We start from the raw sequence: 24,970 nt of genomic DNA, 5'->3' as shown, positions 1-24,970 counted from the left end.
GAATTATCTCCCATTTATTTTAGTGTTCACTGCAGGCGAGTATTGCAGGAAGCGGCAGTACACATTTAACCAGAGAACTTAAGATGTTTAATAATGCATTATTAAACATCAATATATAGGCTATTGTCAAATTAATTGACACCTTGGTATAATTACTGTAAACAAATGAGACCATGGTTGAGACGATTGGTAGCCTCTGTTTAACGCCAGTGGTATTGTTAGTGCTAGTGTTTCTCAAAATTAAGACTACATTTCCCATAAACCCCACTGTCGTACAGAAGATGCTGCTTGCCCCCCTCCCCCTCCCCGCCATTGCTCTGTGTGCATTTGTTTTCTCTTTGGCTTTATTGAAGAGGATAAACATGTTGGAAGGGATTTGTCCATCAGTCTTTCACTCCTTCCACCATCTGCTGTTCCCAGAAACTCTGAAATCTGTATCTCCGTTTGCTCTGGAAGAACAGCGCCCTCTTCCTGTTTTGTGCCGTAAAGCGATCCAGCAGATTTCCCATTAAACCCAACCCGGTGGCTCATAAAGTAAAATGCAGTGTAGAGGCCGGTAGAGTCTGCCAGTCCTCTTGATGATGATATCATTTGTTTACCGTGATTATACTAATGTCTCAAAATTCATGTGGGAACGATTACTGATATTAAAATACTGCACGTAGCACCTTTAAAAATCCATCACAAAACAACTGGGATTTTGTCCATAATTAACGATCAGCAGTATGGCTGACTAGTCGCTTTCAGTTTTAAAGACCAAAAGTCCAAAACTTTTACATAGCCAGATCTTTTTTCAGTCATCTGGCTAGCTGTGTAATCCTGATCCCTGCCCCCCACCCCACCCCCCAACTCTTTCCCAGGTATTTGATTTCCAGGAGGAGCGACTCGGGGCAGAGGGCCAGAGCGACGAAGGGCGGTCCCAGGTGAAAGAGAGGGGGAGGATCCAGTCGGACGAGTGGGTGACGGTGACGGCCACACGCATCAGAGAGGTGGATCTGGAGCCTCTGGACTACGACCTGGATATCAGCCGAGAGGTAGCTACTCCTCCGCGTGGCCTCTATCTCAGTCATGCAAAATAAAGGTGGCAGGGCAGCCTGGTGGTTTGGGAGACCGTCCCGTAACGGGGAAGTCACAGGTTCGAAAGATACAAGACGCTGAACCTCTGTCGGCTCCACTGCTCTGGTCCATCTGGTGAAATGTGTACATGTTATAATCTTTCTCTCACTTATTCCTGGATATTATCTATGATTTCACATAACGGGGATAGGTGTAAGTGTGTGCTCTTCTCTGCACTGTTCCAGTCCTATCCTGTCAGATCAAGTGATTACTCAAAGGATGTGAAGAAGGGAGGGTATATTATGATATCATGTAGTACACACTGTACAAAATCTTCAAAACCTGCTCTTTCCATGAAATTGACTGACCAGGTGAATCCAATTGAAGGCTATGATCCCTTATAGTTATAGATTTTATTTATTAAATCATGAAGGGGGAAATGGTGATGAAAGGATAGAGACAGACCGAAGGAGGATATTTCAGCTCTCAGACAACTGACACAAAGACTGTACAAATGGGCCTGCAACTCAGTAATAGGAAGATGCTGTTACATTTTGAGTGTATGTCAGACTTTTGACATTGGCTTGCATTGCCTTTGTCATTCAGCTACCTTTTTCAGGTCCGACTTGCAGTAAATCAGTCAGTGAGCCTCCATGTTTATCACACCGCTGTTGTGGTATAAAAACATCCACACTCCAGGCATGATTTTCATGAACACGAACGTAAAGTTTAGATTGTTCTATCCATGCATTATGGGAAGTATTGCCTGGCTGGAACATGTCTGTGACCAATCAGATTGCTTGGCTGAAACTGAAACCGGTTGTATAATAAATGCATGGAAAACCGTTGACGGGCAGTCATGTCTGTGTGATCCTTGCAGCTGTCCAAACCCCGGAAGGTTCCCATCCCAGAGCGGTACGTGGAGTCTGACCCTGAAGAGCCTCTGAGCCCAGAGGAGGTGGAGGAGCGCTCCCGCCGGGCCGAGCGCATCAAAAACCTCCTGGCCAAATCCAGGTAGACACGCCCAAACACAGACACTGGAGATTATCTCACCACATGGCCATGTTGGTAGGCCAGGGGCAGATGTTTGGAGTCAAACGGTGCCTGGATTTGATGCTTCAGCTCATAGGCCTAGATAGACACATACATACAGTAGATACTTTTTTGGTCTTATCCCCACAGCAGCTATTTTGAACACTTGAGGTGGGAAACTCTACCCAGAAGACTGGAACAGTGTTACTTCAACACCTGGACTGCAGATATCAAATTACTTGCAATCTCAGGAACAACTACAACGACTGCATGAATTTAGCAGGGAAATTACCTACCTTACTAGCTAGTTAGCTGCTAGCTAGCTACTGAGGCTAGGTTCAGCTAGTTATAGCCTACCTTAAAATACCTACAGTATATCCCTCCGGTTTCTTGAGATCCATTTGTTTCAGTGGCCCATCTATGAATTGATAAATGTTTGTCAGTTTCCCCAAAGTTTGTATAATTTTTGCTTCTTGGTACACAACAGGATAGCTGGGCTGTACTTGCTCTTCAGGATAGAGTTTCTCACTCCAAGTGTGAGTTCAAAATGGCTACCATGGTTATAAAGTTCATTCTTCCCTGTGTGGAAATTAGGGAAATCAATGTTTCAGGCCCTATTGGCCCCTATACTAATAGATTGGTGTTAAAGGACATTGGTTGTGGCTACCTCAAAGCTTGGCTGTTTGGTATCAGGAATGTACCAAATTATTGGTCTGTAAGCCACGACTACCTGATGGTTTGTTTGTTTCTCCTTGTTTGTTTAAGACTGGTCAATAATGCCATTCAAGAACTCACTGGTTTATATTCATGTGTGTGTGTGTGTGTGTGTGTGTGTGTGTGTGTGTGTCCTTATGTCAGTGTTCAGAACATACAGCCGTCGTCGGGGCTCAAAGCACCGCTGGACTTCAGTGAACTGGACTCAGCTCTACAGCAGCAGGAGAAGATCATGAGTGTCTCCCATGTCCTGGCTTCAGAAGCCTCGCGCAAGAGCAAACTGGTCGCAGGTTAGTGTTCACACACACACACACACACACACACACACACACACACACACACACACAATGAATGTCAAACAATGAATGCCATTTTCCTACTTGATATGTTTGCAGCCCCTGCATTGAAATGTAGGAAACCTCTAAGGTACTGTTGTAATAAACCAGCAGGCACAGTACATTGTTGTTTTACCAATAATTCACATGGCACTGTGTGACAACATACATGGAACAGAAGAGGTGAAGATTCAGCAGGAGACATCTAAGATTGCTACCTCAGACTGGTAACCCATGATTTGTCATTGTCCCTGGTGTGCAGGGAGTGAGTGGCTGGAGAGCTGGTGAACATGTCTGGTCCAGGTACCTGCCATCTCCCCTCTGGGTGGTGTGTGTGGTTTTACAGTGTATATGTCTACAGTATGTGCTGGTTGGGTTTGGGCAGGAACGTGCACAGATCGGGCTTGATTGGGACTCAAACCACCTCTGTCACACCATGTGTTCACTCGTACTTTTTCCCATAATTCTCTGCCGATGGATAAGCACTCATGCTGACAAAATAGCTTTTTGTACAGCCTGAAGACAACCCATTTTAGTAGTAATGTGTTGTTTTGTGTGCTCTGAGTTTCTTAATTACCTTGAGGGTTACCTACGCACAGTATTATTTTCTACTATTTAGTATTTTCCACTATTTGTTTGATTTTGATTATTCCATCTGAGCCTCCTATTCATCATCATCTGAATTTAGAACAGGAAAGATAATCTGTGTGAAAAAAAAACAAACAGGTGGGCATACCTTACTCAAAAAAACAAAACATAAAAACAAAACAAAACACACCTTTACCCTCCGCTATGGAAGAGGATTAGGGCCACGTGAAAAATGTATTTGAGTTCTGAGTTTAATCTCACAATTCTGAGATGAAAGTGAGAATTCTGAGATTTAAGTCAGAATTCTGAGATTTAAGTCAGAATTCTGAGCTCGGACTTTATTCTCAGAATTCTTATTTTTTTTCCTCAAAATTCTAAGGTTCTGACTATTCTCAGAATTCTGACTTTAATCTCAGAATTCTGACCTTATTCTCTGACTTTAAACTCAGAATTCTGAGATTAATCACAGAACTCAAATCACATTTCACATGTGGCCCTAATCCTCTTCCGTACTCCGCTTAACAGTTTGAGGTGTGGGAATACCATTTTGTATCGAGCCCCCCCAAAAGATCTGTGCACAGTCCCGGTTCCCTGGTTTGGGTGGTATTCTCGCCAGAGCTTCAGGTCTCTTCTGTGCTGCTGTTGTGGTCTGTGTGATGAGACGGCTGCTTTGGAGAAGTGTGGTGGCCTTCCGCGTGCAAATGGTCTTTTGGTGCAAGTCATGTGTCTTGCTATGTAAAAGAGCACTTGATGGGACTCTTGGAGGAAACGATGACAGTTAATAATTGGTTTAGTATACTATACATGCACAGTGGTTTGTGCAGTTATGTTACTGAGGAATATTTTATCACTGAAGATCATGACCTGGGTCAAATAGTATAACCTGTCAGTAGAACCAAATAGGTGATGTTTAGCACATTTCGGAATTACCAAAAATACTGACAGTGTTGTGAAAGTTGTAAGTATGCAAAATTGACTTTTCCTCTCCTGTGATTGTCTAAACTTTCTTGCACTCAATATATTGTCCTATGTGACAACCCCCCCTGTCTGGCACCTAAGTAGTCTAAAACAAACCTAAAATGCTATGCAAATACTAATTGACCCAGCAGGTCTCCCCCAGATATCATATTTGTTCTGTTGAAGCTTATTAAAAAAAAGATGGAAATCCTGTTAAAATCAGATACACACCCACAAAATCAAGATGTGTTGGCACGTATGATTTACTGACTGCAACAGTAAATATTGACATCAGACTTTTCCTTGTCATGAATGTGTTTTCTTCTCTTTTCAGCCAAAGCTGCTGCTGAGCACTGACCCACAGGAACGACCACCATGACGACCCTCCTGATGTGGGAACAAGATTCAGTGTGATGGAAAGGGAAATGAACTAATCATTTTTGAGCAATTAGCAACTGAATGATTTACTTGTAACAAATGCTTTTTTTTTTTATCAGAGTGAGAACAAGATACACATTTAAAAAAAAAAAAAAAAAAAAAGTGTGTAATTCATAGTTTTGAAATTGAATCAAGTTTTCCTGCTTCTGCACTTACATGGCACAATTAATAATGATAATTTATAACACGAGTGAATCGCTTTTACCTGCAATTACCTACCTGTATTTCACAGTTTGGTATGTATTTTCATGAGTGAATAAAAGAACAGTGGAATGAAAGCCAATATTTTCAGACAAAGATGAAATATTTTGACATGAATCATGTATTTATTATAATGTTTTGAGAGAGATGCTTATTAACTTGTATATTTTCTTTTTGTAGCTCAACACTGCCACACAATGATTTCATGGTCCTGTCAATCAACTCAAATGTACTGCACTTAATAAAAATAATAATACAAATAATAATTCAAACACAAGGAAACAACAATGGTGTCATTACAGAAAATAAATGTTAAAATAAAAAAAAGTTATGTACTGACTGTTTCTTCCAAATTTGGATTTTTGATGCAATAACATAAATAATACATCAGTGTCCCCCACCAAAGTTGAAATGGAAGCTACACACCTGTATGGATTTCCTGTTTTGTAGCGTATTGAATAAAATGAAACACAAATGAACAGCATAATATACTGCTTAAAAATCATAGTTACATCCCTTTATATATTTATACAGCTAAGAAGCCATTTGGAAGATGCTACATGTGGATTCCCAGTCCATGAGAAATCAGATGGGTTTCTTAAAAACCTGAATGATAAACTTCTACAATGACACATTAATTCCTTAATAACAATGATGCTGCCGTGACATTTATCTTTGATGCTGAAACAGTCACTGACTTTTGCTTAGCATCACATTTGTTCCTGGATATTGGATAGAATGACAAACAGCAGTCTCAGAATCAACATTGGCAGCTAAAAGAAACAACTTTGAAAGCATCACATTGCTCAATTTAGGGATGAAGCTAAAACAACTTAACTCAGCTACACACAGATGATATAGGCCTTTTGGTCTATGAAATCTATTTACTGAAAACATAGATTTCAGTAAATAAATGGATCTGTGATCTCTACATAAATCTGTGATCTCTATGTAATCACATTGATTTGATAGCCACTCTACACTGCTACTGTGTGGACAAAAACTATGTACCTATGTACTGCGCTCTACTTCTTTGTACTTTGAGGGGTTTTAAGCAATATTAAGTCATCTATGACCTCTATCAGCAACCAGCAGGAATTGCACATCGACAGAACTTATCTCTTCCTACACAAAGTCTCTAGAACAGCCCCTTCGTAGCTCCATGGTCGCTCACTCGCCAGTTGCTTGAAATTTGAAATCCAGAAATGTCAGCAAGGTAATCTTTGATCATTGGTATTGATCAACGACCCAATCAACCCCCGCAGATATATTATAGTCAGGTTGTGCTATGGGGCATTGAAAACCTTACTTATTTCCCCTTTAAGTCTGCTTGTTTAACTTTTTCCAACTTTGATTAATCTCCTGTTCATGTTTTAGTACTGGGTGGGTTTTCTACCTGGCACAGAGATAATGAGGTGTCTTCATATCCCAGCCTAAAGCCTGGGTAGAGCGGCTCAGTGAATGTAGTCTGGAATGTGTGCAGGTGAGTCATTGTGTTTGGCGATACAGCGTAGAAGGACAGCGTGCCAGCCGACCAGTCTAAATACACTCCAACCCTTTTGGTGTTGAAGTAGGGAACGGACATGGTTTCACCATTCTTATTGTACCAGGCAGTGTATTTGCCTTTACAGTAGCGCAGACTCCAGGACTTATCACTGTATCCAAGCACAGAATCGTTACCTTTTGCTTTCCTTCTAATTCCTTTATATGCCACTCCTATACCTGTCCATTCCCCTGTCCACTCTGCTTCCCAGTAAGAACGACCAGACAGACCCTCTTTACAAAGCACTTGTCCCCAGTCTGTAAATCTCTCAGGGTTGTCAGGAAACGGCTGAGCTGTTTCCATTCGCGTCATCTTTTTGTTTTCCTCGGAAAAAGACAGCTGTGAATGGGCCGTGTTGAGGTCCAGTGTGAGCTCACATGCATCTGACGAAACAGAGACAAGAAATGCTATAACCAACAGAGGAATGTATTTGTTGTTCAGCATATAAAATACCAATACATCATAGATACAGTGGACATTTTCAGTAACACCCATATTCAAGCCATGTTCTTAGCCATGACTCCTTATTTAGGAAAACAACTGATTTATGAGTGAACACTAAAATTTCTAGAAAACTTACATTTCCTCAGAGCTGATTTTAAGTAGCATTCTGCATTGCCCTTCAAACTAAGAAAAAACAAAGAAAGAAGCATTATTAGTAATGAGAAAAAAAAATGCTGTAGAACCTGTTTCATTGGTTCCCATATGGGACAATGAGAAAACATCTTCACTCAATGTAAGTTGTACCTGAGAGTGGGCTGTCCAAACTCCTTTTGTACAGCAGACAGCAGCTCCATCCCTGATTCACCTGGGTGATTACATCTCAGATCCAGTTCTTTCAAGTGGGATGGGTTGGACCTCAGAGCTGAAGCCAAGAAGACACAGCCTCTCTCTGTGATTCCACAGAATGGCAGCCTGAAATTGAAAATGGATATAAACAAGACTAAGAGTCTAACATTGTATTTTGTGGAAGCATTCCTGCCACAAATCGAACTCAGGTCTCTCGATTGAGAGTTTGCAATCTAACTCCCTGTGGCACACTTTCACCCACTGACCAACCGACATTGCGATCCTTAGAGCCCTGCTGTCGCCGAGCTAAAAATAATGAATAAAAGTTCACTGAATGTAATACAGAATTCCGTTCACTGAATGTACATTAAGATTGGCCATTTGTTTTAGTTTAATAGCTTCCTCGATTGAAACCTCATGTCAAAATGACACTTACGTCAGATTATGACAGTCGTCTCTAAATGTGTCTTTGCCATCTTCTGCCTGAAGTAATACTGTATGCCTCTATTGTAATAGTATTTGTCACTGACATTGTCACTGAGATAGCCTGCTTCAATATTCCTTTACAAACCTCAATTTTTCCAGTTGGCATGTTGGACTTGCCAGTCCAGCAGACAGCAGCTCCACTCCTGAGTCTTGCAGATCATTGTCACTCAGGTCCAGCTCTCTTAGACATGAAGTGTTTGAGCTGAGAGTTGATGCAAGTGCTTCACAGCATTTTCCTGTGAGGTTGCATTCTTTAAGCCTATAGAAAACAGACAACTGTTTAAACTGATTATAACTGCTACATTGCATTAATCTGATGAAGTTATGTGCTATGTATAACATATTAACATCAATTATTTAAACATTCATTTTAAGACTTAAGTATTATTACCATAAACAAACAATACCATCACCAAGAAGATTGCCAGCCTCTACCGGCCATTACAGTGCATTTTACATTGTGTGCCACTCTGTTGAAGTTTACAGGAAATCTGCTGGATTGCTTTATGGCACAAAACAGGAAGAGGGCACTGTTCTTTCAGCATAAATAGAGCTACATCTTTCAGAGTTACTTGCAATGGCAGATGGAGGAACGAGTGAAATGTCAATCACTTCCAACATGTTTATCCTCTTCAGTAAAGTGAAAGAGAAAACAAATGCATGCGGAGTGACGCTAGGGAGGGGAGGGAGGACATCATCCTCTCTTAATTTTGAAAAACTGTAGCACTAACAATACCACTGGGGTGAGATAGAGGCTACCAATTATCTTGACCATGGTCTTATTTATTTACGGTAATTATATCAAGGTGTCAAAATAAATCTGGCAATGATGTATCAATGTTTAATGCTACACATAGCACCTTTACTTTAAAGTTTCAAAAAAATATAACGCTTTACATATTTATGATATTGATAAGGTGCAGAGGATTATGTTCTTCTGTACTCACAAGACTACACTGGACTCTTTGATCACTGGTAGCAGTCTCAAAAGACCCTCCTCTGATCTTGAATATTTCCTCAGGTCAAAAACATCCAATTCTTCCTTGGAGGTCAGCAACACAAAGACCAGAGCCGACCACTGTGAAGGTGAAAGTCTGGTCTCTGAGAGACTACCAGAGCGCAGGTAGTTTTGGATCTCCTCCTCCAGAGACTGGTCATCGAGCTCATTCAGGCAGTGGAAGAGATTGATGCATCTTTCTGGAGAGGGATTTTGCCTGATCTTCTCCTTGATGTACTCAAGCGTTTCTTTGTTGTTTTGTGAACTGCTCCCCATTGTAGCCAGTATGCTCTGCAACAAAGTCTGATTAGATGTCTGTGAGAGGCCAAGAAGGAAACGAAGAAAAAGATCTAGGTGTCCATTGTCACTCTGCAAGGCCTTATCTATAGCAGTCTTGTGGAGGATGGTTGCATCTTTGGTTGCTGGCTTGACAGTGGTGGTTTCTTGTGGTTCCAGTAGGTTTTGACTGCAGTGGATAAATGTGTGAAAAACGTACAATGCAGCAAGAAACTCCTGAATACTGAGATGCACAAAGCAGTACACCCTCGCCTGGTGCAACCCGAAATCATTCTTCAAGATCTGTGTAAACATTCCTGAATGTACTGCGGCATCAGTGACGTCGATGTTGCACTCTCTCAACTCTTCCTCATAGAAGATCTGGTTGCCTTTTATCAGGTGCTCAAAGGCCAGTTTTCCAAGTTTCAAAATCATCTCTTCATCTGTTTTGTCCTGGGACTGCATTTCAGCTGTCTCTTGTCCTGCTGAATACTTCCGGGTTTTGATCAGCGTGTTCAATACCAGAAAATGTGTGTACATTTCTGTCAGAGTCTTGGGCATTTCTCCTCTGCCCCCCTCCTCTCCTCTCTTCTTCTCTGCTTCTTCTAGAATTCTCTCCAGAACGGTGGCTGATATCCAGCTGAAGACTGGTATGTGACACATGATATGGAGACTCCTGGATTTCTTGACATGTAAGATGACTTTATCGGCCGTGTTTTGATCAGAGATTTTTCTCTTGAAGTACTCCTCCTTCTGGGGGTCACTGAACCCTCGTATCTCCGTCACACGGTCAACGCAATCAGATGGAATGCGATTTGCGGCTGCAGGTCGGGAGGTAATCCAGATGTGTGCGGAGGGCAGCAGATTCCCCTTGATGAGGTTTGTCAGCAGCACATCCACTGAGGCTGGCTCTGAGACACTAGAGCACATCTCATTGCGGGTGAAGTCCAGGGGAAGTCGGCACTCATCCAAGCCATCAAAGATAAACACAAGCTTGTATTTGCCAAAATTTGAGATTCCTGATTCTTTTGCCTCCACAAGGAAATGATGAAGAAGCTGTACCAGAGTGTAGTTTCTCCCCTTCATCAAATTCAGCTCCCGAAAAGGAAGATTAACTAGGAGTTGGATATCCTGGTTGATCCTTCCCTCTGCCCATTCCAGATTAAATTTTTGTACAGAGATCGTTTTTCCGATGCCAGAAATTCCCTTTGTCAGCACAGTTCTGATAAATTTGTCTTGCCCAAGTAGAGGATTAAAGATGTCTTCACATTTGATGGGCGTATCTTGTGTTACTGGTCTCCTGGTTGCAGTCTCAATCTGCCTGACCTCATGTTCATCATTGATGGTTCCACTGTCTCCTTCTGTGATGTAGAGCTCAGTATACACCTTGTTGAGGAGCGTCTGTTGACCTTGCTTTGCTGTTCCCTCATAAATGTATTCAAACTTCTTCAGTTTGAGTTTGAGTTTACGCTGGCAGACATCAAGCTCACCATAAATCTCTGGTTGTATACAGAAAAAAATACATGAAATTAACTTTAGTGCATCATGTTAAGTGCTACAACCTTAATTTGAATTTGCAGCGTCAGAATTCGATTTCCCTGTAGAGATGATGCAATCTGTAGAGTTACAATCTGTGATTGATGAAATTGCACCCTCATCAACATTGCATTGCCCCACTGCTTGTTTTGTAAACACTGAGTTGAGTATTAAAAATATGTGAAAGAGGCATGATGTAAGCAGCTCAATCATGCTGTGTATAACATTTGGCGGAGAAGGAGTCAACTTTGTTGGAGATATTAAAAAAAATGGGTAAAACTTTAGTAACAACCAATTTTTTACCTTTTCTACTCTTGGTACTTACCTTTCTCTAATCTGTTAGCAAGCTCACTGTGGCCTATTTCCTTTAAGACATGCAGTGTAATCTTGAGAGCCCCCTTTCTGGCACTGTTGTCTTCCATTTTGTCTTCAGTTGCCAAATTGTCATCATCCTCATTTTGACTCTCAGAGGATTCTGGTAGATGTGGGAAGAGAATCCTTTTATACCTTTTCATCTCGCTCAACAAAATGTTCATGCCACGATCCTCCACCAGCTGAAATAGAGGAAGGAGAATGAATAAAATTAAACCACATGTACACGTTCATATCCTAAATAACTTTGCGTGTTTGTTTGAGCAAGTGAGACAGTATCATATTTGCAGAAACTCTTCATTTTTGTCCTACAATTTCATTGAACAGCAATCCAGCAGTAAAAAATTGGGTCACTAATGATTATGACACTATTATGATCCTTTTGCATTTGCTTTTGCCATGCACTTAATTTCAGCTGTTATGGTTTATTTTCATATTTTATAGAGATATTTTGGTATTTTATTTTAGGCAATAGTTGTCTGCCTTGTCTCTTAATTAGTGGCTCTACTCCCAACTTTAAGGAGAGCCCAGGCTGTTTGGGCATATTGGCCTGATGCAGCTGACTGCATGTTCTATTGGCCAATTGTATGTGTAGTTGTTTAGTGTCATAAGGGTTATATCTTTTTCCTGTACAAGGGAAGATTTAGCCTCCCATCATTTCCATTTTCTGTGTAAAGGACCTGTTTTTTGAAATGATTACAATTTGTGAGATATATGTGCAGAGACATTTAGCTATATATTTTTTATTCTTCTATTCTTATATTGCATTTTTCTTGATATTTATTTTTTCCTAAGTGTTATGTCTATGCTGTGGATTGTGTATTCCTGGAGTTATCTGTACTGAGTGGGGGAACCTGGTACGTTGATTTATCTTTGATAGTGACTCTTTGATCAGGTATTTTTCACATTGATTGTATAATTAATTGAACTGTATGCATGTATGTATTTAAGTGTCACTTCCGCTTGGAGCAACACAACGCTGATGATGGCTTATTGCTGAATAGTTGTCTGCCTACCTTAAAAATGTCATTTCCATCCATTTCCTGGCAGCATGGAACCATCGATTCTGGACAGTCATGTGCGTCTCTAGGGGGGGATATTGAGAATAATATATATTTTTAAAAGGATCAAAATTCAGTCAATTTGAATAGAAAATTGTAATTCATTCATTGAATATAGCAATCTAATATCAAGAGTGCTTCAGTAGCCTGCAACATCCTTCAGAAACACATTTCATGAAGTGGCGGAAATCAAAAAGACCTCAGCTCTCATTTAAAGCTGTAGAGTTTAAACACAACAGAAGTATATGCTCTATATATCCACTGAAAACAACACTGACATGTCTTCTTTGCTGAAGTCAGGATGACTCCTCATTGAATTGTCACTTTTCATGGACACACAGGATGGAGTAGGGAAGTGTGGCTTCTCAAAATGGATTGAACTGGAAAAGAAAAAATCACAGTAGGATGGAAATAAAACTACTGGGATTAGAGTCAATATAGATGCTCAAATTAAGACAAAAACACTTAAGAATTTACCTATCAGGATCCCTGTCAGCCTCCTCGGGGGCGTCCATTTTGGAGGCAGTGGCTATCTGGTGGAAATGAATTTGAATTACACTCAAAAATGTAATAACTGAATTTATAATCTAATAGTCAAAATTCAGTACACAACTGTCACCCATTCTCAAATTTGGCATTAACTATGGTGCAACATCTGCAAAAGGCATATAGTTCAGTTCAGTTGTGACTTGCAGGCAGGCACAAAAAATGCAAAGACAAAAAGCATGCAACAACAAGCAACACAGTCATACAATACCGCAAAAAAAAAAAAAAAAAAGTCTTTGGTGATCATTGTAAATTGCTTAAATTTAAAAAATCAACCCTCCTGTTGATGTTATTAAATCCACAAATATAATAATTATTACATTAACTTTTATTACATTTCTTTTTTACATTAACAGGATTAGTACACTATCTCCCTCTGTTAAGTTGTTTCAGTTTCATGTTCATTCAAAAATCTTGTTTTGAGGATGTAACACCAACTACACTATCATTCATTTAAAGTGAATTAACTGTACTTGGATAACAGCACAGCAGCAAAGTTTGGAAGGCAAAAACTCTCCCACATCAAAAGCTGTTTGGTTAGTTTGTACTTTTACAAACTAACTCTACAGGAACGTTTTAACTCCCAGCATATGACTTTGAAAAAGATACAGTTAATACAATTAGTAAAACGTTTGCAGTAAAATAGTTAAAACAAAAACTGCAAAAAAGTTTAAAACCAAAATGATTATCATCAATCATCATTTTGTGATAAATCTCAATATGATGTCTATTAATCTGTTCTATTCACTAGTTTATTTATGTTGAAAACTCTCTTACCCTTGTACGTGTCTCTTTCTTGCTCAGGAAATGGTCTGTGGTTTCTTTCTCGCACTTGAGGCTGTTTTCACTCTGACAGTTGCAGCTGCTTTAGTCTTATCCTTGGGCTAAGAAAATATTTCATCTACTGCTGTTGCATTCAAACGCTTCAGGATGATGTGCCTCTAAGACGATCAAGTTTCTTATATTGTCTGGCACACCTAGCATGGCACGGATCAGGAAAGGGGGGTGTGTGTGGCACTGTTTGTGTTTCTGTGAGGTCAAATGCTGCAGTGTTATTTCATTTTAGTTGTACTTGCTTTTGCTTTTTGAGTATGTTTATTTCAATTCTGACTTGCAATACAGTGACTTCTCTAAAAATGTGATTGCAAATAGCACAATTAAAATGTCAATTTAAATTGTAGTAGTCTAACTCTAACAATTCAGTCACATGCTCCAGCAGTCAAACAAAGATTATAAAACATTATAAAATCCCAAAAACATGATAAAAAAATTACATTATACAAAGCAATTACAAACATCATTGAAAATGTCAGATATTGCATTGAAACCACTGAGGAAGTGATACAATGAAGCTGCATTTTCAGGGCATCTTGCTTCCTTAATTTGCTGTATTTCCTGTTGAAACAGGATATTGTGGTGGGACATGTGGGTAGAAATCATTCAAGTGGAAACCAATGGGATATAGGGAGGTTAATGAGGCCTGGTTTCAGTAGGCATTAATATATCAGGATCAGCTTGAGAGATATTCATACAGATATTAATATGTTTCTGACGCTGAGATAGACTTCTAATATTGACATTTAATAGTTAAGAAAGCAGGGATATTTGCAGATGGGGAGGGAACTGGTAAGCACAAAAATGTAATAAAATTTTTTGTGTTGACAGTAGTGAGGTAATGGCGTGACCTGGGAGTAACCGGTTCTGCAGAGTGCCTGTGCTATCCGATGAAGGCCTTCCAGTTTTAGTAAGGATGGCCTAGCCGAGTTATTTGTAAAAGAGATCCCAAGATCAACAGTTGAGTGAAGTCTGAATTTAGCAGCTCTGATTAACAGTGTCGTTTGTGTCCACGTGAACAATGATGGTAACAAGGTTGGGGTATTTGACCAAGATTGTGGGGAGTTTCTGCTGCAAACGGAGGATTTGGATCACCTGGAAAACACAGGGTCTTTGAAGACACTGATGCCCGGCGCCGGGAGACATCCATAACCACAGAGTCACCGACATTCAGGGTGGTAAAGTGGAGTCAGCAGGGGGTGAGGCAGTGGAAGGGACCTCTGGGTCAGGACAGGAGCAGCAGAGGGTAGAGGGTGATGCTGCTGGGGGCAGGGAGGGTCAGCCTTCCAGTAGCAGCTGCAAGGAAGGAGGGTGGCATACAGAGGAAGGGGTCTTCTGGGTATCAACGTCTATGGAACAGGACAAGAGTGTGCATGGGTCAAAAAGAAACTACAAAACCACATGCACAGTCCTGTGACAGGGCTGGGGTGGGGGGTGCATGGTTGGAGGGAGTGAAACTACGTTGACTTTAAAGGACCAATATGTAATATATTTACTGTACTAAATCATAAAATGACCATGATATGTCATCAGAGATTAAGGAAACATGCTAAGTTTAAATACTGGCTTCTCCAACAACAGTGCTACAGCCAGTATGTAAGTATGTAAGCGGAACGTCTGTTTGTGTTTTGGTCTGTGATCCCGCCCACTGCACATTTCCACACCCCGGGTTGCCAGATATGAAACAAATTGGCACGCAAACACAGCGTACTGCAGCCATGGAAGCAAGCAAACGAACTGGATCAAGTGAGATGGATTCTACCCGACCTAAAAAGCCTCGTCCTCTTTCGAAAAAGCTCCGTGACCAGAGCCGTGGTAAAATACGGGTAAATATTGGAGATGCATTTGAAAGATGGAAATTGTGAACATATCTTATCCAACATATACTATTCTGATGCTACGAGCTGCAGCTAATGGAAAATGCTACCGCTAACAAACTTGACTAAACACAAATCAAGTAACATAATCGGAGTATGGAGTTGTATTAAATGTGGCGATTACGGCCGATCAAGCTGGCAGAAGGCAGGACACATGAACCGGACACAGGACGTCGGAACCAGGCGCCAAATGCGGACTAAACGACGGATTACAACCTGCACACACACTGGATATGAGGAACACCATGGTCTGCTGACTAATGTAAGTCACTATGATAGTTTCATTCCCTTCTGTACCCCCACTCTCTGTCGGCAGCTGGCTATGTACCGACAAAGTGAAGCTAATTTGCTAGGCTAGGTTACATACCGCAGCTTAGTAGCTGTACAGGAGCCTGACCGGAGTCTCCGGTCTGCCGGGGGGCCGGGGAACGGGAACTTCAAGCCGAACGATCCGCGGGGCTCCCGGGAGCTCCGGGTGTCGCGCTCCCCTCCCTCTCCCTCTTAGCTCTTTTAGCCTCATCTGTTATAGGCTTCTTGTTTTGTTTTGGTGCAGAAGTTCCAGCAGTCAGAGTCCTGTCTTCCATGTTACCACTAGCTACCATAATGATTAGCTTCACGCTCTTCAATCTATGAAAATGGAAACTGCGTCTGTTTTCTCTCTGTTTTCACCTGGCAACCCGCGTGAGCTTCGAGTCTGGGGAGGAGGGGGCGGGGGGAGACAACTCTCTCCAATATTTTGAATTTGGACTGCAGTACCCATTTTAAACGCTGGGTGTCATTGTTACATATAGGTCCTTTAAAACTCTGTTAAGTGTTAGGATAGGGTTATATTGAATTCATGCCATGCGTTGACTTACCCATTACAGTTAGAAAATCACAGAGCTACTTCCTGGTATGTGGATGTACAGCACATAGAGATTAAACAGCCTCCAGTCGGTTGATGCTCGTTTGACTTCTACCGTACTGCCTGGTGTATGAGCGCACACTGGATTTCACTTATGTAGGGCTCTGGGGGCTCAGTGCCTCCTAAACAGCGCATACCGTAATTCTCCTAAGCAGTGTGCATCGTAAAAAGCGTTGCACGCAAAAGTACACACACAGAGCCTGATTCTTATAGATGAGATGGTGGATTTAAACAGTTTGGTGCCAAGAAAAAGAGAGAAAAAAGTGGAAAAGGGTACAGGGGCTGCAGCATCCGGTGCTACAATGAGATGGAGCCAACTGAGAGTTGTGCCTGTGTTACTGTATTGTGTGGCACATTGACATGGCCGGGTCCCTGGATTACCACGATTCCCCAGTGAAATATTTTAAGGTCCAGATGATTGACTAAAATTAGCAATGTGCATGGGCAAAATCAAACTACTGACCTCTCGACTAATGCTGTCCAGAGCGAGCTTTAAAGCATTTTAGGGTGGATTTTTCCTTTCACTATTACATATTTAGACATCGTTCTAAGAGTAGTGTACAGCGCCCCCTGGTGGCCGCCAGAGTGATTACAAATCAAGCAGTTCTTTCTATGCCTATAGACCAGTGATTCTCAACCTTTTTCATATAAAGGACCCCTAATTTAGTACACATTAGGGCCACCATTTGATGAGATTTTGTCTCCCGGACCCAAATCTGAGAATATTTTTATTAGATATGATTTTGTCCAGAATTTCATGACTATCTGTGTTGTAGGCAGAGATAACAGTGAAACTATGATCAAAACAGTCATTCTTCTACATTCTCTAGTTGTGTTAACTTCTTGAAATGAAACAATGGTGAAGTTTAACAATTCATCAATTTGCTGGGGACCCCCTGGAACCCCCTCAAGCACCCCTGGTGGTCCCCGGACCCCACGTTGAGAACCACTGGCCTAGACTTTGCCCCAGCCTTGCTCTCACTCCATTGGTCACAGCACTTGCAAGCACCGAAGAATCACAATGTCATTCTCCTCCAAGCCAACCAGGATACACAGTCCAGACTGCAAAACAGTTTTTTGTTTTTTTTCTCAATCATGTCTGACAGTAACCTTTTATCCTTTTGTTCCATTGTTCAGCACAGCAAACCTGAGTTCTGTGGTACTTCCCTTTATTGGTTTTCAAACAAGAGATCACGTACTTCACATGTGTATCAATCATGCTGAATGGCAAGCAATCCTGTTTCATTCAACACAATTCATGGCAAACACAGCGCCCGTTACAAAACGTTCAACTGGGTCATTCTCCGTCTTAATATGGTGGAACACCAGCCAACGAAAGCTGACCATTAGGCTACTTGATACTTTGACAAATGTTCACTAGATCTTAGCCCAGCGTCGAGCACTTGTGTAGAAAAGCCATTTCTACACCGTAAAATGACGAGTGATCACCTATGGGAGAAGATACTTAAACAAAAAACATCAAAATGTACAAATTTGTGTTTCAAGGTTACAAAAGGTGATTCTTTCCCGCCAACCCCTCAGTTCTATGTTGACTTGACGAAGGCCATTTTGTAGCCGTGTTTCTTGTCCTCCTTCCCGTCGTCTGTGCTGGACTGCGCCTGATCTGAGGTCTCCTGCTCCGGGTTTGGATCGGAGTCTTCGTCCTGTGGCTCCGTGGGCTCTTCTGTACCGGTGGACTGCTCTTTTTCTGGCTCGTCTACTTTTGTCTGGCTCTCTTCCGGTGGCGAAGGAAACGACTCGGGCTGTGGGACGACAGGTGAGAGAGGCAAGGGATGAGAAGATCTTTACCTCCACCAAGGAGCTTATGGTTTCGCTCAGTTTGTTTGTCTCTGTCTCACAAATGTATGAACAGATTTCCATGAAATTCGGTAGACAGATCGGCCAAGGAACAATTGATTGGATTTTGGTGGTGATCCAGATGTGGGATTTCCACCATTAGACTTTTTTTAGTGATAACCATGAAACATTTATGATTCCAGATCCTAAGGGTATGTTTTCAGGATCAATCAATCAATTTAACCTAAGTGATAGAAATAATGTTTGGTGTAACAGCAAGTTGGAGAATTGTTCAGCGTTGGCGGAGGTTTGCCTTCTATTTTTTTTTCCTTTTCATGTATTACTTACCTAGGGAAAATGGCTGAACATGCATGCTCTTTGCCACCAACGCTCTGCTCCACACTCACAGTTCCACACATTAAAGTCAACATGAAGTGGCATTTTCGAAAGAGAGATATTTCTGGTTGAAACAGAATGTAACCTGGAGAGTTACTCAGAAGAATAGATGCTAGCCTGCGTTCCACTGTAGAGGTCCAGTGGCCTCCTCCAAAACCTCCATTACTGGAGCAGGGAGTGGACAAAACCCTTGGGAGTCCAGGAGGTGGAGGAGGAGGAAGGAGAGGAGGAAGATTTTGTCCCTCGTGGTGACACTCGCGTCACTTTCAAAGTTGCAAGTTTTATATGAAGGGAGGGGGAAGGAGGTGATTGTCCAAAAGTCTCTGATCATATTATCGGATGAAATTTTATGTGTGCCTACTGGTACGTAACGTAGCAACCACTAAAAATATGCCGGTTTCCATGAAGGAAAGGTTATGGCATTTTTATTTTAAAATATAATTTAAATTTTTTTTATTTTTTGGCGTGCATTGTTATGTAATTAGGTGTACATTAGGACATGGAAAATTAGCTAACACTGTACAGCATAATATCTGTGATCTTATGACCATGGACATATTTGAACTATGAGGTTCAGCACAACAACACATACAAAATACACTGCTGGCAACAGGGATGGGAATGATTAAACAACTAGTCAGCTAACTGCTGGGTGACCCTCTTATCAGCTATGGAGATACTTCTCGGTTAAACTAAAACTACATACAGAGTTGTCAAAGTAAAGCACTAAATTTCCATGGCTCAACAATAGAAATACACATTCTATATTGACTAAAGTTACTGGAGAACGAAGTCATCATCATTCACCTGGGTTGTACTGAGGTTGCATTTTTTGACATACGCAGGAAAAGAGCTCTCAGCGAACTGTTTTAGACGTCTGTCTCTTGCTAAACGAGCCAGCTAATCCGTTGCATAACTCAGATTAATCAGAAGTGATTTTATTCAAAATTTCCATCTCTAACTGGCAAGATAAATTAAAGAATTCTCTTGTTTTTGTATAGTGTTCAAAATCTCTTCGGCTACATCTGATCTTGTCCAGGTCTACCACACGTTGCCCCTCCCTCGCTGGCCCTGGATGGCCGCTCACCTCGCTGAAACCCAGGCCACAGTGTCTCCGGTTCCGGCCCGACAGCTTCCCGTCCATGCCCTGCTGGTACTGCATCTCCAGCTCACAGTTGATCTTCTTATCCTCCTGCCCTGCAGAGGAGACACCAGTCACAGCAGGCGCACCCAGCCGTCACAGGCCTATCCATGCATGGATAGATCTGAGCGGCGGATGTGGAGTGGGGTAGCTGGGTTAATTGCATTGTAGGGAGGGACGAATAAGCATGACTAAGTGCCATGGGACAGTAGCTTGGAGTTGGCTTACATGTAGAAGAATAAATAAAAAGCGTTTTAGTGAAGATGCTCACCACTGCGGAAGTGAGATGTCGACTTGTGGTCTCCAATGACAAGGCGTCCGGTGTGCTCTTTCTGGGAGTGCAGAATAGATACAATGCCATTACTTCAACAACTTCTGCACAGGTTTTAAAATGACAGAGATAAGCAGAACAAGGAGACCCAGTTCATCTTGATGACAATAAATCCAACAAACCTTGCCGGCGCCCATCAATCGTAAAAACTTCTGCTTCCTCTCATTGCTCCCCAGATCGGCTGACGCCCACTGGGTAGACCCGTCCTGCCGAGGCAAAACATTGGCATCATTTGGTCTCATACACTCAAATACAGCAGATCCCCATCAAAAACATTATGTTGGGCCTACATATAATAAGTTACACAGACACACACCGCTGTTTTTACAATGACGTTTCTAAACTCCTGAAGTCGTTTCTAGCCAACAGTGTTAGCCAGAAGGATCAGTCGTCCCTTTAGTCTATTGAGGTTGACACTGATTATGCTCATTTTGAGAATTTTCTGTTTGTGGGTCTACTCTAACTGTGAGCCTTGGGTAAGTATAGGTAGGTAGAACAGGGTCAGAAATTATTGGTAACTCGGGGGAAAAATACCTTTAAAAGTTCATAAAATGACCATAACATTTAAAAAAAAGGGGACAAAAAAGATGCTTCCATTAATTAGGAGTACAATGTGAACAGGGTGAAAATGCCAACCACCCAAAACAAAAAAAACAGTGCGTCAACAAAAAAATAAAACATCCAATATGGTAAAAGACTCAACATTTGAGGGGTGGAAGATGGACTGGTTAGGGACCCAGAGGAGGAAAAGGCACTAACCCTAACCTCTAGTTGGTGATCATCATAAGGCAAACAACCACCAACAGAAACAGTTTTAAGTTACAGCAAACAGTAACAGAAAGTTGTATTTGCAGTTAAACATTTTAAAATGTGTGCTTGTTAATTATTTTTTTTTTATTTATAACCATATGCTCATATAACTCAAATCAGCTTGATACCACCTACTGTGAATTATATTATCAATGCATGCAATAAAGGTTTATGTCAGGCTGACCAGGTAGGTAAAACAAAAAGGTGGTTTCATGATTAGGTGGGTTTACCCTCCACTACTCTCCTGACTGCAGGACTCAGTAAGGCCGCCATTCATTTATCAGCGTGCAGTAACTGTGGTGCTGCTCCGTCTTAAACCTCCTGGGCTGACTAGCCAGCTCGGTGGCTAGTCAGCCATCAGCCCTCCGCTAGCTAACTAGCTCACTCCACCACCGTTACACTTCATGATTAATGCGCAGCATTTCGAGGCTAGCAATGCGGCTAACGCAACGCTATCTAATGCATAGCTTGTATCTACGGATTACAATACGGTTTCTAATTTCACTCACTTCACTCGGAGATGCGGGTCGTTTTGTTCCATGTCTGTCCTCCGGAGAACTCATTACCGATGAAATGTTTAGTATATTGTTAATAACAATATCATGCCACCAAGCCGAGGTTAGCTGAATTTGTCAACAACCCCCCCCGTGCTGTGTCGGCACGTCCTGTTCCGGCTTCTTCTTCATTGGTGTTGGAGGTCGGTGACGTCACCCTCTGCTGCCCTCCACCGGCGGGTTGCGTTATATCACCCGTAAAGAAGCTGGTGTAGCCTCAAACCTATCGAGGGCCAATTACCTGGAAACCAATTAGCCACACTGCCACTCATATATAATATAACATATTGAATAATAGATTGTGAATTTACAATTTAGGCTACATCCGCAAACAAAATGTGAAAAATGGCAATATTACATTATTACTATTACACCTTCCAAAAGCAGTGATTACATTTGGGTGTAATGTTGGCTAACTGACGAGTCCTCAGACAGGAATTTTTAATAAACTAGTCTCTATGTATTTTATGTGTGTTTATAATGTATGTATTTCCGAAGTGTGCCTTGAGTTAATCAGGTTCAACGAGGAATATTTTCCTGTGGCGTCTTTAACTTTTTTTTGACAGAAAAGGTTGTCCAGGTCTAAGTGGCTGTTCTCTTTTTAGTTTGAGGGTATTTTTGAAGGAATTTGAATATCTAAAATCAAAAAAAAAAAAAAAAAAAAAAAATAAAAACGGCAATCTCTTTCAAGCAAAAATAGCCTATTACAAAAACAAAACACTCCTCCTCTAGACCGAAAATGTGATCTACAATAATGTGATTCAGATTAAAGAAATAATAATAGATCCATTCATTGAGTAGCAGGTTGATAGGTATTGAAGATATATTCCAATTGAAAGTACAAATGGAGGATAATTCAATAGCCTGATACCCTCGAGGTTTGGAACATGAAGGAAAACACTTGGGTATCTGTCTCCATTCCCATCGAATTAAATTATTTTAATACCTATTTAAACAATCCGTCATTCTGAGGACGATTCAGTCATGAGCATCCAGTATGAACTGGAGCCTCGGATGGCTGACGTGCATTAAAATGGCCAAAAGGTGGCGTTAGAGCAGGTCTAATGGACGAGGAGCCGGAGGCGCTCACGGGTCTGACAGGACGGTTCAGCTAAAAGTTTAGGAACAATTTCTGCAACTATATGCCCAAATATGAGATCTTCAAGTTATTAAACGAAAAGTCTTAGCGTTTGGGCCTGGAAGCTGAAATCCTAAATAACCTAAATCTAACTGTTAAATAACCTAGACATATTCCTGTATGTAAATATGTGAATTCTCTATGAAAGACTCTGTTTTCTTGAATAAACTGAAGGACAAATCTTCCTTCCAGGCTCCACAATATACTTCATTAGCCTACTATGAGAGCAAACTCACTATTTTCGAAAAATGAAATTTGTTTTGATAAATTTGTTCTTGTTCTTTTTTGTTTTTATTTGTGTCAGATTACTTGGCTTAATACAGGCTGTGAAGTGAATATTTGTTATAGATTTATGTTCCCATTTTGACTGTAAAAATATGTAATTTCAAGATAAACGACCGGTGATGAGAAATTACCTCCATGCCTATAATTAATCTCATAGCGAAACCTATTTTTACAGTTTAATATATTTATGAAACTCCCCACGACCCCCCCTAATTTTATCAGTAGAAACCAGCATCGACCTACACCGTTATTTTTCTATGTAGATTTTCAGCTTTGTGGGATTTATGAGGAATGAAAATGTTTGTAAAACGATTTTTTTTTTCAATATCATACAGCTGTTACTCCAGCTGGTGGCCAAGGGCAGGTGAGCAGGGCACACACACACACACACACACACACACACACACACACATACGCACACTCACACACACACACACACACACACACACACACACACACACACACACAGAGAGAGGGAGAGAGTCAGAAAGAGAGAGGGGAGAGAAATACATAAAGAGAAAAGAAAGAGAATTCTAATAATAATTTTAAAAAAAACTTTTCGAAGAACAATACAACAGATAGAAAGAGAAAGAAAGTGGGAGAAACACAGTCAGACACGGAGAGAGATAAATAGTTAGAGAGCGAGAGAGGGAGAGAGAGTGAGTGAGAGAGAGAGAGAGAGAGAGAGAGAGAGAGAGAGAGAGAGAGAGAGAGGGGAGGGGTTATCCTGCCTCTGCCTCTTTACCCCACACTACCCCGCACTCTCACTTCACCTACACATAGTGCCGGACGGGAAATAACTTAAAATACTTAAAAAACCCATTTGAACGGCCGTTCCTCGGGCTCATTATTAGCATCGACAACATTAAAATCTTCACGTTCAAGTGTTTTTTTTTTCTTTCCTCGGCGGAGGGCAAACAGAGGAGTTACCCAAGTCCTTGACGCGCTCCAGCGATGGTGACTTTACGCACGGGATTTCAAGGCTTCTTCGACTGACTTCTCTTGTTTTTTTTATTGTTTTGTTTCAACGCCGAAACTCTTATTATCGCCCTGAACAATCTACAAGTTTGCAAGTTACGCGCAGCGAAGTGCCGACAAAGTGGATCCAGGTAAGAAAACTCCTGTGCCATCACCGGGGACCGGGGACCGGGGCTGTCACACGGCGCGTGCTCCGGGCTCGTTGTTTTGAATGTCGGTGCGCACTTATCTCTTCTGTACAATAAACAGCAGTAAGAGAAGTGTCACCACATCCAGGCTGCATCAGTATCATAAAACTTGCAAGTGGGGCGTGGGATTATTATCTGTCAAAACTATGGATATTATACGAAAAAGAACAAGTAATATTAGAATAAATTGTAGAAATGTACAAATACAGGTATTACAGCAAAACCTGAACTAAAACATCCTACAGGAATATTACAGAAATATTATGATGACATAGGAAATAAAAAAAATTACCTTAAAACATAGTAAAGTTAGGCTACTATAAACTCGCTATAGAGTTCCACAGACACTTTAACTCCCACTTATAAGAGATATTGTTGTGATTTTTCTTTAGGAGTGTTATCCGCTGTAACTTGTGATAAGCGCACTAAAACCATGATGTTGAGACTTCAGCTTCAAACTAAGCGAGATATTTGTTAGAACTTTGCAAAAAGTTGCGATCCAGTTCCGCTGTCACCCACGGTAGCTCAGCTCAGACCCAGTGATGGAGTGGTAAATCAAAATTTGGGCAAACATGACCTTCAATCTGTGATCATCACAGGCAAACAACCGCCAATATGAACAAAAGCGTGTCCTTTCAGAAAAGTGTATTTATGCTTTTTCCCCTTAAGACTCTCTCCTCATATAATTTGTCAGTTTGACACCACTTAACTCAGGATTTACGTTATTAAGGTGTATTTCAAAAGTGCGTAAACTCTATTCTGCTGATAAGAATGAGGCTAAACTTGAGCTTAAATAGGTTTACCCTCCAC

The 24,970-nt window shown here is 41.2% G+C and overlaps 4 protein-coding genes across 14 annotated transcripts in view; 2 read left to right on the top strand and 2 right to left on the bottom strand.

The window, feature by feature from the left end:
- The window catches only part of LOC139917574 (pleckstrin homology domain-containing family A member 7-like), a 136,794-nt gene extending 131,146 nt beyond the window's left edge, over window positions 1–5,648 (top strand). For 6 of the 8 annotated variants that reach the window (XM_078283080.1, XM_078283077.1, XM_078283075.1 and 3 more), the window contains 5 exons: window positions 861–1,034; window positions 1,937–2,070; window positions 2,947–3,092; window positions 3,400–3,440; window positions 5,017–5,648. In XM_078283080.1, coding sequence (XP_078139206.1) covers window positions 861–1,034; window positions 1,937–2,070; window positions 2,947–3,092; window positions 3,400–3,425 — 480 coding nt within the window. In that variant the 3' untranslated portion in view covers window positions 3,426–3,440; window positions 5,017–5,648. Of the gene's footprint in view, window positions 1–860; window positions 1,035–1,936; window positions 2,071–2,946; window positions 3,093–3,399; window positions 3,466–5,016 lie in introns of all 8 variants that reach the window. The other 2 variants (XM_078283074.1, XM_078283076.1) reach the window with 2 other exon arrangements.
- Window positions 5,649–6,423: 775 nt separating this feature from the next.
- LOC139917581 (NLR family CARD domain-containing protein 3-like) lies at window positions 6,424–13,886 on the bottom strand. 4 transcript variants are annotated; one of them, XR_013504350.1, is made up of 11 exons: window positions 13,705–13,886; window positions 12,859–12,914; window positions 12,660–12,761; window positions 12,337–12,406; window positions 11,274–11,502; window positions 9,087–10,911; window positions 8,225–8,398; window positions 7,612–7,779; window positions 7,445–7,491; window positions 6,570–7,247; window positions 6,424–6,440 (listed from the first exon to the last, which is right to left on the bottom strand). XR_013504350.1 is itself a non-coding variant. In XM_078283081.1 (10 exons), exons 2-10 carry the CDS (start codon window positions 12,894–12,896, stop codon window positions 6,688–6,690), a joined length of 3,213 nt encoding a protein of 1,070 aa, XP_078139207.1. In that variant the 5' UTR covers window positions 12,897–12,914; window positions 13,705–13,886; the 3' UTR covers window positions 6,454–6,687. The 4 variants fall into 4 exon arrangements, 1 of the variants encoding a protein (XP_078139207.1); XR_013504352.1 differs by lacking the exon at window positions 12,660–12,761 and having other exon boundaries at window positions 12,337–12,386; XM_078283081.1 differs by lacking the exon at window positions 6,424–6,440 and having other exon boundaries at window positions 6,454–7,247.
- A 3,808-nt stretch (window positions 13,887–17,694) lies between these two features.
- On the bottom strand, window positions 17,695–21,658 carry c4h11orf58 (chromosome 4 C11orf58 homolog). Its single transcript, XM_071906758.2, has 5 exons — window positions 21,527–21,658; window positions 20,330–20,413; window positions 20,148–20,208; window positions 19,823–19,932; window positions 17,695–18,305 (listed from the first exon to the last, which is right to left on the bottom strand). Exons 1-5 carry the CDS (start codon window positions 21,578–21,580, stop codon window positions 18,087–18,089), a joined length of 528 nt encoding a protein of 175 aa, XP_071762859.1. The 5' UTR covers window positions 21,581–21,658; the 3' UTR covers window positions 17,695–18,086.
- A 2,131-nt stretch (window positions 21,659–23,789) lies between these two features.
- LOC139930166 (transcription factor SOX-6-like) overlaps window positions 23,790–24,970 on the top strand; it is a 112,597-nt gene continuing 111,416 nt past the window's right edge. The window contains exon 1 of the mRNA XM_078282951.1: window positions 23,790–24,103. The gene's annotated coding sequence lies outside the window, so the exon portion shown is untranslated. The remainder of the gene's footprint in view (window positions 24,104–24,970) is intronic.

This window comes from Centroberyx gerrardi, chromosome 4, assembly GCF_048128805.1.
Source record: "Centroberyx gerrardi isolate f3 chromosome 4, fCenGer3.hap1.cur.20231027, whole genome shotgun sequence".
Classification (NCBI taxonomy): domain Eukaryota; kingdom Metazoa; phylum Chordata; class Actinopteri; order Beryciformes; family Berycidae; genus Centroberyx; species Centroberyx gerrardi.
Note: the sequence above shows the minus strand (reverse complement) of the source record. Positions and strands in the feature narration are given on the sequence as shown.